The following is a 12,985-nucleotide window of genomic DNA, read 5'->3' on the forward strand; positions in this document are numbered from 1 at the left end:
GGGAGTGGGTGATCGTAAAGCTTTGACCCCCCCCCCCTTGAGGACTGCAGAAAAGCCAAGCTGTTTTCAACAGACATTTTAAAAAATAAACTGAAATAAGGCCTTCTTCTTCAGCTTGTGGAGGACATTTAATGAAAACATCTAACTTCTTTCTTCTTCTTCTTCTTCTTCATCATCTTCTAGTACTATCTGAAAGAGAATAAGGATTTCAGTTTAAGAATGACTGGGTTGCACAACATAATGTAAATGTACAAATTAAAGAAGTGCTAGTAGAGGGAACAGTGTGAAACGCATGGGAAAGGGCGAATTTTATTGGCTTCTCCTCAGCTCTGCATTCTGACATGCTTGTTTAATCTCTTTCAACCCCATGCACCCTTTTGCACCCAGAAAAAACCTGCAGCAGAATAGCAGGTGCTCTGACATAGAGGAAACCTGGCAATTATATGCCATTACATTGACTCTCATTTATATGTGTATTATTTTCTTAATTGGAAACTACCAGGGATTGCTAGAAAACACACTAAAGCCACTCCAAAGAGGCTGCAGCCAAAATAGCAGGTCTGGAAAATTATTAAAATACTGCTCTGCCCTTGTGTTTACTTGTTAAAATATATTATAAACATATTGCATGGATGTTATTGCAGGTGCTCTGCTTGCAAATCACTGGTGTTTGGGTGATGAAAAAGATTCAGAGCTTTGCACTTCTACAGGTGAGTTTGAGACTGTGCAAGACTGTGTGCGCTAGTGTGTGCCGGATTGCAGAGAATGGTGTGTGTGTTCCTCTACTAGAACCAAATATTTAATGCTAAATGTTCATTATCAAAGAAAGTCAGGGCTGTTTTGTTTCATCATCAAGCTTTTGGAAAATATGGGATGTACTAGAGGCTGCCACCCACACTTTCTCAGCTCACCAATCCCTCCAGCCCTCCATCCCCTCCACCTGGCTAACCCCTCCTCCATTTACCCCTCACTCACCCCCTTGCCTTTCCCCTCATATCTTGCCCAAACCTCCCCCCCCCCTTTCAGCTTGGCTGAACCCTCCTTCTCTCACATTCTGACCATTTACTAAAGCTATTCTGACTTTCTCTCACATCCTGCACTGCCTGCTTTTAAATGAGGTCAGGAGGGGCTTTAGAGAGCATAACCACTCTCTGAAGGGCCTCCCATCCTCATTTAAGCAGCTCATGTGGGCTGGAGCTAGAGCGTTGTTTTATCCTTTAAAATATCATCCTATTGGAAACTTGACATAGGATTGCCTCATAAGATATATTTTGCTTACCTAAGTATTCATCTTCCATACCCTTTTAACAATTAATTCGAGAGTCTACAACCCCAGATTTCTAAATAAAAATTGAGGTATGTTAAGATGCTTTAAAGAAAAATAAATAAATAAATAAATTTAAATAAATAAAACATAGTAGAACACTTGTATGCCAGTTTCCCCTCAAAAGAAATAATTTAAAGCAATATACAGTAAATAATTATGAAAAATTGTGCTAAAAAGCAATACAGTAATACAAAACTAATGGTGATAAAACAATCTAATTCTACATGATTATTCAAATGTTCACCCTCCATAGCAACTACATCTTCACTTACTCTCTAGATTCATTTATGCTCTTGAATGAATGAATGAATGAATGAACGAATGAACTTTATTACGGTCACAGACCAGCATAAGAAAAACATATAATAAAATAGTGGTTAGGATTTAAACAGATAATTGTTAGAGCAAATAAGGACGAAGAAACAAGCATAGGATAAAACATGTGAATAAAATAGGAGATTAAACACTGATAATGGATGAATGAAGACTGATAATTAAAACAGATAAAAGCTAAGAAAAAAAACAAATAAAAAACATGCAGTTTAAACAACTGTAAGAAGCAAAACTTAAGGGAAGACAGGTCTTGCAATATGGGCCGTCAGTTTAGGATTGGTTTGTGACACAAACCATCCTTCGGTGGATATCCATCATGGCAAAAAATCTAGCAACTGAGTATGTGACATCTGGGTTTCCATCCTGGAGTAGTAGGGAGATGTTAAGTTGTTCTGTATGTCCTGAGGATTTTTGCAGGATAGGCAGGATAAACCTGGCCCGTATGTCTATGTAATACAGTGGTACCTCTGATTAAGAACGTAATTCGTTCTGGAGGTCCGTTCTTAACCTGAAACTGTTCTTAACCTGAGGTACCACTTTAGCTAATGGGGCCTCCTGCTGCTGCTGCGCTGCCGCCACTCAATTCCTGTTGTTACTGGGGCCTACTTTGGGAGGTTCGCTATGCTTTCGGGAATTTGGCCTTACCCATCAGCTCTATCCCTGTAGAGTTCCTGAAAACGTGTCTCCCAAATCCTTGACGGGATATAGGATTCTGCCACTAATGGTTTTTAGGTTGGGAGAGCCTTATGATGTTCCAGAAGAGAGCTGCATTAGGGTTCTGTAGGATGAGGTCTGCAACGTATCCTTCCAGCTCACTCCATTGGGCTCTGATATCAGATTTCTGGCACATTGGGGGCATGTAGGCATTTATAAATAGTAGAGCCTTCTCATTGAGGTGGAGCATAGTAGCCATGGCAAGTGTCTTAAGGGAGGGGAGGGGCCTTGGTGTAGAGCCAATGTTGGTAGAGATAAGGGTCTCCAACCCCCCTTTTGCTCTGCCAAGCCTCTTCCCTGGTTCAGCTCCGGTTGTAAAGGAATTATATCCATTTAATGATATGTCATCCCTGGCCCAGGTTTCCTGAATCAAGATGATGTGATGTTGTGATAGAAAATCAGTGAAGCAAGTACCCCTGATAGATGCAGCCCATCTGGCTACATTCCAGGTTTGGAGGGTGACCTTATGCTGGTCTGTTGGCTGTCAGTCCCTCTTTCCCTCATGGGATGGTTGGGGGGCTATTAGTTCCTTCTGTGCCTTTGGAAGTATTAGGGAGGTATGTGCTGCAAAGTGGGGATCTTTGACTAGCAAAGAGCCAACTTCCTGAGCAGGGACCTCATTTGTCCTGTTCTGCCAGAGAGGTAGTGGGGGAAACTGGTCCTCCTGTTTAACGGTGAGTATCTGGGCACCAGTTGGATTGTGAGTTTTGGAGGCATTAGGCAAAAGTCCATGTGTAGCCTGGGTACTATTGTGTGGTTTCAACTGTCTGTCGGTGACATGGGGTTCCTTGAAGGTTATTAACATGGGAGTGTCAGGGTTGTCAGAGTCCCCCTCTTCATCTCTGTCACTTGGGAAGAGATCAGTCAGATGCACACATGGCCTTCTTCATGATGGGGAGCTGTTGGTCATATTTAAATGTTGTGTTTACAGTTCCAGTGTCCTTACATCTAGAGTTGAAATTTCAGACTTTATGCTTACTAATCTCCTCTTCAGCTCTTGTAGTTCTAAACTCAGGGTTTTATTCTCCCCCTTCGTGCAACTGGCATTTCTGTTATTTAGTTTCACTTTTCAACACTGGCTGTGATTCTCTGCCAGAGATAAGCTGTCTCACTGTTTCATCCTTGAAGACCCTTATCAGGGGAAGGGAGTGAGTCCGCCATAAGATGTTTTTCATCTGCATAAGTTGGGATGGGAGGGCTGGTTTGCTAAAAGTGATAAGTAAACGTATAGTATTTCATATGCTGGGCAGAAAGTAGAATTTTTCCAGATCTACTTTTTGATAGTGGCAGTTCAGAAGCTGGGATAGGGATGTCATGATTGACCTGTGTTTCGCCCATCTGTGCACATTGAGGTGAATCTCGAGCATTATCTGATTCTTTTGAAGGACTTGGCAAGATCTTGTTACATCCAGGACTCGGGTTGTTGGATCGATGATGCAGCTGTGCCTTGTCATCTTTTTAACCATTTGAGAGTTTGTGGAGGGGGAGTACATGTCCAAATTTTCCTCTATATTAACTAATTTAGTCAGAATTTCATTCAGTCTTTGAAGAACTAAGACCATGGTTTCTGCAGACATTATGCAAATTTCTTGGTAGGGGTGTATGTTAGAAATCTGTTTAATACAAGCTCCTCCACTGTCTTGTTCTAAAGAGATGGGTGGGCCAGCATTTGGGATAGGGGGAACCCCTCTTGTTCCTAACCTCTGCGTCGGATTATCTCATTGCCTCCCTGAAAGGGAGGGGGTTCCCATGACATCGTTACTTATTATTTGTTTGGTTTCCAATCTGGGGATGAAGGTGTCGATTTTCAGCTGCTTCTCTGCTTTAGAGGATTTGTGAGTCCCAATTATGCTGTTTGGGCTCTTCCTGCCTCATTTGTCCCTTCTGGCAGCCATTCCAGTAAAGTTAGCAGAGTTCTACCAAGCTGGAGTCGAGTCTTTGCATCAATGTGTTAGTCCAAAATTTTAGCCAGTAGACAAAACTGCAGGTCAGTCACAGAGGCAGGCTGCATCGGGTGTCCATTGTTGGGGTAAGTCAGGTTGAGCAGTAAAACAATACAACAATAAACTAAAAACAAGGAGAGGCGATAAGGCAGCCATTAAGATGTTAAAAATGTGAGATTAGAATCAGGAAATGGCTAAAAACTACAGTACTTAAAAGCTTAACTGAAGGCAGGAGCTCTGACTAGGCTGCTGTCTCAGTCGCCATCTTGGATCTTTTTGCTCACCTAATTATTGATCTTCTATACCTTTTAAATAATTAAAGTGAAAGTTTACAACCCCAAATTTCTAAATGAAAATTGAGGCGGCATTAAATGCTTTAAATTAAAAAAAAACAGAATAGAGCACTGACATGCCACTTTCCCCAAAAAGAAATAATTAAAGGCAGTTTACAAGACACAATTATGAAAAAAGTGCTAAAAAGCAATACAGCAAGACAAAATAATGGTGATAAAGCAATCTGATTTGGTCCATTGCAACTACATTTTCACTTACTCTCTGCATTCACTTATGCTCTTTATTTCTTTCTTCCGTTTGTTCTCTAGGTGAACTTCCTGCTCCTGATTTATTCTTGAACGCAACTTCGGTTCCTGAAGGGGAAATTATTGCAGTACTCTGTACGGCTCCATCAGAGGTCATGGTGACCAGATTTTTTTTCTGTAAAGATGGGGCTCCTATTTCATTCAAGAAAGCAATATCTCAAAATGCTCGATACATCGTAAATGCATTGCCGAAGAATACTGGCCAATATTCCTGTGGTTACCAGCAGAAGGATGCAAAGAACCAAGAGAAGACTTCTGCCCTCAGTGTTGCTCAGGATCTGATTCTCCAGTCAGGTAAGATTGTAGAAATGATCAGACTAGGAACCTGCAAGGGACCTGCAAGAGAATGTTGCATGGTGGGATAGTCCTGTTTAGAGTTCCAGCTAGCCAGCCATGCCATATTTCAGCACAGTTCATTTCTATGCCCCCACCACAACAGTTAATCATAGCCACAGAGCATGTTCAGACTTCCCGGGAGCACATTTATATATTCATCTAAATGAAAATAGGTGCTGTTTTGCACCTATGCAACCAATGTTGGAAAATCTGGCCAATAGCATAGAGATGAGAGCACTTCTCCAGGGACACTGTTTAATGGCCTATTACAAAATAGGTATTGCTATTAGGCAGCTTATCAAAAACATTCATGATTTATGTGTCTAGCCTCTAGTGATGGGGCTTAGATCAGCCTAAATCCATCCTGTTTCATTCCTTTTGGCACATCATGTTTTTCTAAAGAGTGCTTGAAAGGTTACATGTGTTCTTCCATCCAGCTAAGTCATACTTTGAGTAGGCCCAATGAAATGAATGGCTCTTAGTCATAACCAGTGATTTTTAGTTCAAATGAAACAATTTAGTTCAAATTGTAATGCTGCACATTAATATATACATTATATTCCAATGGTACGTAAGCAGCATTACTGAGTAAAAATATTTACTTATTTATTTGTTTATTTGTTTGATTGTTTGTTTTAGTATGCCATTTTAAATCTTAACACAGAAACAAAATAATGCAATTTACTCAAGCACAATCATGAAAAGAAAATATTTTTTATCATTTCCTGTCAGAGATCGTTAATACCCTGAGACCACAATAATAGAATATTTTTGTCACTGTAGAAACTTTGATAGCACTCTTGATGTCAATGTCTGAATTTTTCTCCATTTTTGACAAAGACCAATGATTGCCATCAATCAAGCCGGTTTGCTATACAGTGGTACCTCAGGTTAAGTACTTAATTCGTTCCAGAGGTCCGTTCTTAACTTGAAACTATTCTTAACCTGAAGCATAACTTTAGCTAATGGGCCTCCTGCTGCCGCCATGCTGCTGGAGCATGATTTCTGTTCTCATCCTGAACAAAGTTCTTAACCCAAGGTACTATTTCTGGGTTAACGGAGTCTGTAACCTGAAGCGTATGTAACCCGAGGTACCACTGTACAGAGGAAAATGGATAAATAGTTTATTTATTCAAAAACATGAGGGAGGAGTAATACCTGATTTAGGCTTGCCATATTTCAAAAAGTAAAATTCCTGACACCCTAGCCTTCCTCCAAAAAACACACGGGGGGGGGGAGAGAGATGAGGTCAGGATAACCAAGTCATATTTATTTTCCACCATCCTCCTACTCCTCAGTTGGTACTACTGCATGTGGGGAGTCAGGGGGCACAAGCACCCTTTGGGTCTCCCACGTAATGGGGGACATTTCTTCTGCTGCTCGGGGGGGCAGACCCCCCAAAAAACACCTGGTTGCCACACATACAGGAAAATCCAGACATCGCTTAAATTCAAAAATTCCCCAGGATGCCTTTTTAGGCATCTGATTTCCTTGGATATCTGGAATTTTCAGGACATATGGCAATCCCAGCCTGATTTAAGTGGGGCCAATTTTGGTTTTGTGAGGGAAACCAAATGAAGACTCTTTTTTGCGTGACCAGGCCACAACAGCTCCAGCCCCCAAGGATCATAGGAAAGGAACAAAGACTCTCACAATGTGTTATGGAATTAAAATTAGGCCACAACTTTATTAAACTTCTGAATGTAAGAAGACCTTGGCTTAGGCCTTGGGCGTGTATCCCTCCCAGCCCCCCCCCCCGCCAGGGGAACTGGGGCACATCAGGGTAAATGTGATATGGGGGTGCACTGCAAGATGTATGTGTACACAAGCAGCCCAGCCCATATCCCCGCATGTAGTTCACTGATGACTTTTCAGTGTATAGTCAGTGACACCCATTATATAACCCCTTTAAGAGGGAACCCTGGGATCACCCCCCATAGGGAAAATAAGACTAAAGGATTCCACCCAAGACCATAACTGCCAAAGTTGTGACGAATTGCTATAGGGAAGACAAAACCTGCCAATGCAGGAAAATTTATTCCCAATCCTTCAACAGCAACCAATCAAAGACCATAGCAGCACCCACTAAACAGTAAGAAAAAGTTAACCTGCAAACAAGAAAACATTAAAGAAAGGGAGGGGAGGGTGGGAGAATCTCCTGAGCCAACTGCCTGGCTACTTTCGGCTTCACCCCCTATATATAAATGGGACTGGCCTCAACTCCCAGCCAGAAACTTGATTACTGAAGCTGGACATTAACCTCCCATTAATAATGCTGAGAGGCAGGCCAGCCCCTGTTTGCCAGTATGTTCCCTGCGAACTGTAGCACCGTGCGCGATCCCGCAAATGGCACCCACAATGTAAAGGTGAGTGCTCATTGTTCTTTGATCTAATTCAGGTTGCTCTTCTTTTTTGACAGGGTCAAAACAGAAAATTATATATGGAGTTGTGGGTGTTACCATTCTGGTGTTGGTACTTTTGATCTACCTTTTGGTCAAGAAAGGTGAGTGCTGGTAACCTGAGGCAATGATAATCTACCACGAAAAGGGTTGATTTTTCAAGTAGGAACAACATTTGAACTGAAACTCAGCTTTCCTTCAAAACACACACTTGCAATGCAAGTCTCCAACCAAAAATGTCTTTACTTTCTATGTGTGTGCATATATGTGTGTGTGCACGCACATGCACAGGTATGGGAGAAATTGTGCACAGACATGTATATGTTAGCAAAAAGAAAGTACAAAACTGAATTCTGTTAGGGGAAATTGTATCCATTTAGAGGAGTGTGCATTTAGAGGAGTGGCTTCAACTGCCACTCCTCCTTCATGAAACTGCCCCCTCCTTCCAATTTTGTGATAGGGGTGCCATATTACAAAAAGTAAAACCAAAAACCACCCCTGAAGTTGTCGAGCTTTTCTTTTCTTTTCTTTACAAAAATGCCCCCCCCCCAAACACCGCCTTTTGGAAATTACATCCAGAGGACAATTCCGCCTTTGAAATACCTAATTTATGACAGCTTCTTTGCCTCTCTTCTTTTTTTGTTTTAGTGCTGTGTCGTCAGCTATCTTCAAGGCAGGACAGAGTCAACACTGAGCACATTCCTTTTGATTATGTGTAAGATTTTCATTTCTTCATTCGCTTTATTTGTATACCGCTTTTCCACAAAAAAATTATGCTCAAAGCAGCATAGAAAGAAAGAAGGCAGGAATTTATTTGAAGCACTCCAAAAACAAGGTCATTGTTAACATAGCAAAACAATATTTTTTCATGCACTATGTTCTTTGTTCAGCCCTATTGTTGCGAATGTGTGGGGATTTTTGTTTCTTGTTTTTTACACTTTCTCCTAAGCTGTTTTCCGGCAAGGTCCCTGCATCTCCCCACTGCCACTGTTGGACAAATAGCAGACGGATTTAGATCAGAGACGTGGTACAGGGGAAGAAAATACATGAATGAACTAACAAGAGCCTTCTGCTGTTGCCTAAACATTTATACTGAAGCTTCTGCTCTTATCAGATTTAAAGCTTCATGTGACTAAACCAAGTTTTAAAATTCAGATCTCCTGCATTTTGTATCATTCATGGTTGTGTGAAGGAAGGCAGATCTCATCCTTCTCAGAAAAGGCTTTCTGCCTACAGAACCAGTAAATATGTAGCATCACAAATGCATTTGTCTCTTGTTTTTCTTAGGGAAGAAACTGCAGTCAAGGACAATAGCAGAAACCTGGCCTCTGAAGAAGTTCAGTGTAAGATAATTCTTTTCTCCCTTTGGACTGAGGGTCATGAAAACCACAGTTGCATCACGAATCATGCCACAAGTCTAGCACACAATCAGAGGATCTGCAGAATGTTTAGCAGCTTTATATTTTTTTGTCTGAATAGTTAAGTTTGCAGACTTTGTGACTGTGGGAAAATGCTCTAAAAACGAGTATATACATGTTTCTGCTGAAAAACTAGGAAGACAGTTATGCTCTTCAGCTAATCACGTGACTGTAAAATGTGTTTGAAATATCTAAAATGAAGGATTAAGAACTTTGAATTCAGGTGTTACTTTTTAGTATTGCTATACAATCCCTTGGAGGTTTCTGTGTGAAAGGCAGAATTTAGTTTTAGGATACAAATATTATGTTCTGGAACATGAAAACCACAAATTTAATTAAGTTTTAAAAAATCCTTTCACTCTCCAAACCTAATGGAAGGTACAGTGGTTTTATTTTGTTATGCAGCTGCATTCCAATGACCTCAGATGCAAACCCTTGTGTCTCCAGGAGAAACTAGATTTTTCTGCAGTTATTTCTAACTCAGTGAAGCTTCTGGTTCATGCTTACCTACAAAAATTGTAATACATTATTTGGTAGAATAGGCTTATAAATAGAAGTTGTGGGCTGTGGGAGAGAATGCTCTCACTGTGGTTCCTAACCCACATGACACATTCAACAAACAGTGACGCCCACATAGCCATTTCGGAAGGCTTCTCTCAATGTAGCTTTACCAGAACCGCTGAATTTGAATGTGTTACTCATTTCCAGAGAGCTATTTTTGAAGGCCTATAGTATACAACTGTTTCTGTTGCCCTCCCTGACCTCTTAGTCAGATGCATTCTCAGGATAGCACAACCACCCAGACACTGATGGATTATAACTCTCATCAGACCCAGCCAACATGCCTTTCCACTCCTGACCCTTGCTGTTGAATGAAGAACTCAAACTTTCTGTTTCTGCCAAATCCATTAACACATAGACCTGGGTGATACCCAGGCAAACAAGAGTAAAGGTACAGCAGATGAATTGTATGGCTTAGTGTGGGCTGAGACATTGATCCAAGAAGCTACACACACCCTGCCTCTTCCTTTTGAAGAGTAAGACAGAAACAAGTCTTGACATAGCAAACGAGAGGTATTTCTGCTCTGGAAAAGCAAACTGAGAAAGCAAATTGGCACTTTGGTGAGTGAATGGGGCCTGTGAGGTATGTTTATGTCAGTGCTGACTGATTCTCAGACACCTTTTCCTGGAGAAGCTCAATACTAGCAGGACTGACAGGAGGTGTCAGTGATGGCAATGGTCCTTGAGGAGCTGCGTGGGCATTGTTGTATTTGAAGCAAATGATAGCTTCAAGAAAGAGCCTGGTGATCAGGGATGAGCCACTCCTAAAAGGCTGATACATGTTACAATTGTACACAATACACATAAGTACACATACTTATACACATCCTTGAAGATGTACTGTGTGACTAGACTAACTGTGAATTTGTCTTCAGATGCCACACTTACGGGACTCCATCAAACAGTGGTGAGTAAAATGTCTCAGCCAAATCTGGGGTGATCTGTCTTGGTACAGTAGACCATATTCAATTCTGACTTTGACTAGTTTATAAAGTGTACCAGACAGCCTCCTACCCCTGAACCCAGGACTGTTCAGGGGTAGGAGGCTGTCCAGGACACTTGCCCCAGGACTCAGAGGGCTAAGCTGGCTGGGGGGGTGGGACGCCAGGGGCCTGCGGGACTTTCACTGTTGTGCCAAGAACTTTATTCTAACAAAACTTCCTCCGTGAGCCTCAGACAAGCTCTGCATTGGCCTGATATTACCCAAGGAAGTGGACTGTTGTAGCCTGCCCCACTCATACCCCCTCTGGGTCCACTTATGTACCAAGAACCCTGGAATACTGTGTAAAACTACAAATATATTCCAGATAGGTGAACAGTTTTTTCTTGCCATAACAACAATTGACCCCAAATTACTTCTGCCAAAAAGCCAATATCAGTAGGTAACTATTTTTTTCCCCAATTTCCAAGCGATCACCACCCCGAAATACAGAAACAACAACCTATGCATCTGTTACTCCATTGTACATGCAACCTGATTGAGAGACCTCAAACATTTCACATGCCGATGCTGCATCGTCACAATGCATGACAATTTATGGGAATTGATAATATGGAAGAAGTTTGAAAGTGCTAGAACTGGAGGAATTTGGAAGCTTTACAGCCCCCAGAAGATCTGAGAAGACTTTCATCCAATTTTCTGTTTATTATTTTATTTACTCTTTCCTGCCTCTAACCATGCAAGGATCCTTTATTTGTTTTCCTACTGTTATATGCACTTACCGGTAACCTTCAAATTCTACCATATCCTCATGGTTGTGTCTGATTGAAATTTCATTGATAATGTCAAATGTTAAATGATGTAACCACAGGTCGATGGAATGACAAAAGTGATGTTCATTCTGTTGTGTTAATTATGGTACACTTGTTTGTTCAACACAATAGAAATACCTGGGAATTCTTGTTGCTGACATCCTAGGCCTATAAATATGGGTATCATAGAAAGCATAGAAATCATGGCAAATGTAATTTGCCTATTGGTTTGTTAGATACGAAGATGAAGTAATCCATCTCTCCTTCACACATGAGAATGTTGGAGATTATCCTATATTCTAAATTAGCAGTGCGGTCAAAGCCCAGGATCTGTCCGGATAAGAGAGTTTAGACAGCCTTCTCAGCAGTTGCGCCTGCCCTGTGCAACACCCTCCAATCAGATGTCAAGGAAATAAACAACTATCTGACTTTTAGACAACATTTGAAGGTAGCCCTGTATAGGGAAATTTTAAATGTTTGATGTCGTGTTGTGTTTTAATTTGTTGGAAGCCACCCAGAGTCACTGGGGTAACTCAGTCTGCTGGGTGGCATATAAAGTTGTTGTTAGATTTTCCCAGGGCTGAGCCAGGGCAATGCTGATTAAGTTCCCTGTGCTGGCTGAGCTGGAGATATTCCCACTGGTGAAACATAAGCCAGTGTAAGTCTAAAAAGGGGGTGGTAGGTACATGATGGGGAAGGAGAGGCATACACTTATTCCAAATGCAATCTAGCGTGATCATGTGACTCAGGGCCTAATTCACAAAATTTGGGCCCACAATCAACTGCCAGTTCAGGAATAGGGGTAACTTATGCTTGCCAGTTTGGGCATGACTCAGTTTCACTGAACATAGTGGAATTTCCTCCAGCATGAATATGAATGAAACTGGGCTTTCTATCTATACTTCATGTGCACCTGTAGAGACCTGAACACCACACAACAATAGGAATTGACTCATAACACAGTATGAGTTCAGAGTTGAGGAACAAGCAGTTTTTCTGGGGGAACTCCAGGGTATGCAGTACCAGCACCTTCCCCCCCCCCCCTTCAAATGTTGAAAGTGTGGCACTTACTGTAATAACTTCTCTCATGGAGGTTCTCTGCCTTCTCCTGTCCAGTGCAGATTCCCCTTTCTATTTAATCCATGATGGATTTGATAATGTATAATTGAAATCCTGCTGCCAATTTTTTTTTTATTTGACAAACAACATTAAAATTACATAACATCCCACATCACACCCTAATATATTACTGAACACAACTATACACAACTATACAATCACTAATTTTATCAATAACTAATTTACAGAACAGAAAGAAGAAAAGAAGAAAAATTAAAAAATTAAGAGAAAATAAAATTGACTTCCGATTAAACCCATTGTACTGTCACTTATTTTGGTTATTTTACACACAGCATCATACTATTATTTTGTCTTCCTAATTCTTATCCAAAGTATTTGATTATTTGTCACCTTCGTCTTACAAGAATCAATCAAGGTCTGCCAGGAGATTTTTATTGTTACAACAATTTTTCAAGTAATTTTTAAATATTTTCCATTCATTGTGTATCTTCCATGTCAGATATCCTCTGACTCTCCCTGTCAT

General features: G+C 41.0%; 1 protein-coding gene across 5 annotated transcripts in view; it reads left to right on the forward strand.

Annotated features, from left to right (window-relative positions):
* The window catches only part of LOC307201716 (uncharacterized protein), a 59,333-nt gene extending 46,351 nt beyond the window's left edge, over positions 1-12,982 (forward strand). For 3 of the 5 annotated variants that reach the window (XM_079951044.1, XM_079951043.1, XM_079951039.1), the window contains exons 2-8: positions 645-710; positions 4,920-5,210; positions 7,672-7,755; positions 8,300-8,366; positions 8,939-8,994; positions 10,506-10,537; positions 11,041-12,982. In XM_079951044.1, coding sequence (XP_079807170.1) covers positions 645-710; positions 4,920-5,210; positions 7,672-7,755; positions 8,300-8,366; positions 8,939-8,994; positions 10,506-10,537; positions 11,041-11,112 — 668 coding nt within the window. In that variant the 3' untranslated portion in view covers positions 11,113-12,982. The remainder of the gene's footprint in view (positions 1-644; positions 711-4,919; positions 5,211-7,671; positions 7,756-8,299; positions 8,367-8,938; positions 8,995-10,505; positions 10,538-11,040) is intronic. The other 2 variants (XM_079951041.1, XM_079951040.1) reach the window with 2 other exon arrangements.
* The last annotated feature ends 3 nt before the right edge of the window (positions 12,983-12,985 follow it).

The sequence above is a fragment of the Podarcis cretensis genome (assembly GCF_951804945.1).
Source record: "Podarcis cretensis genome assembly, chromosome: 13".
NCBI classification, from domain to species: domain Eukaryota; kingdom Metazoa; phylum Chordata; class Lepidosauria; order Squamata; family Lacertidae; genus Podarcis; species Podarcis cretensis.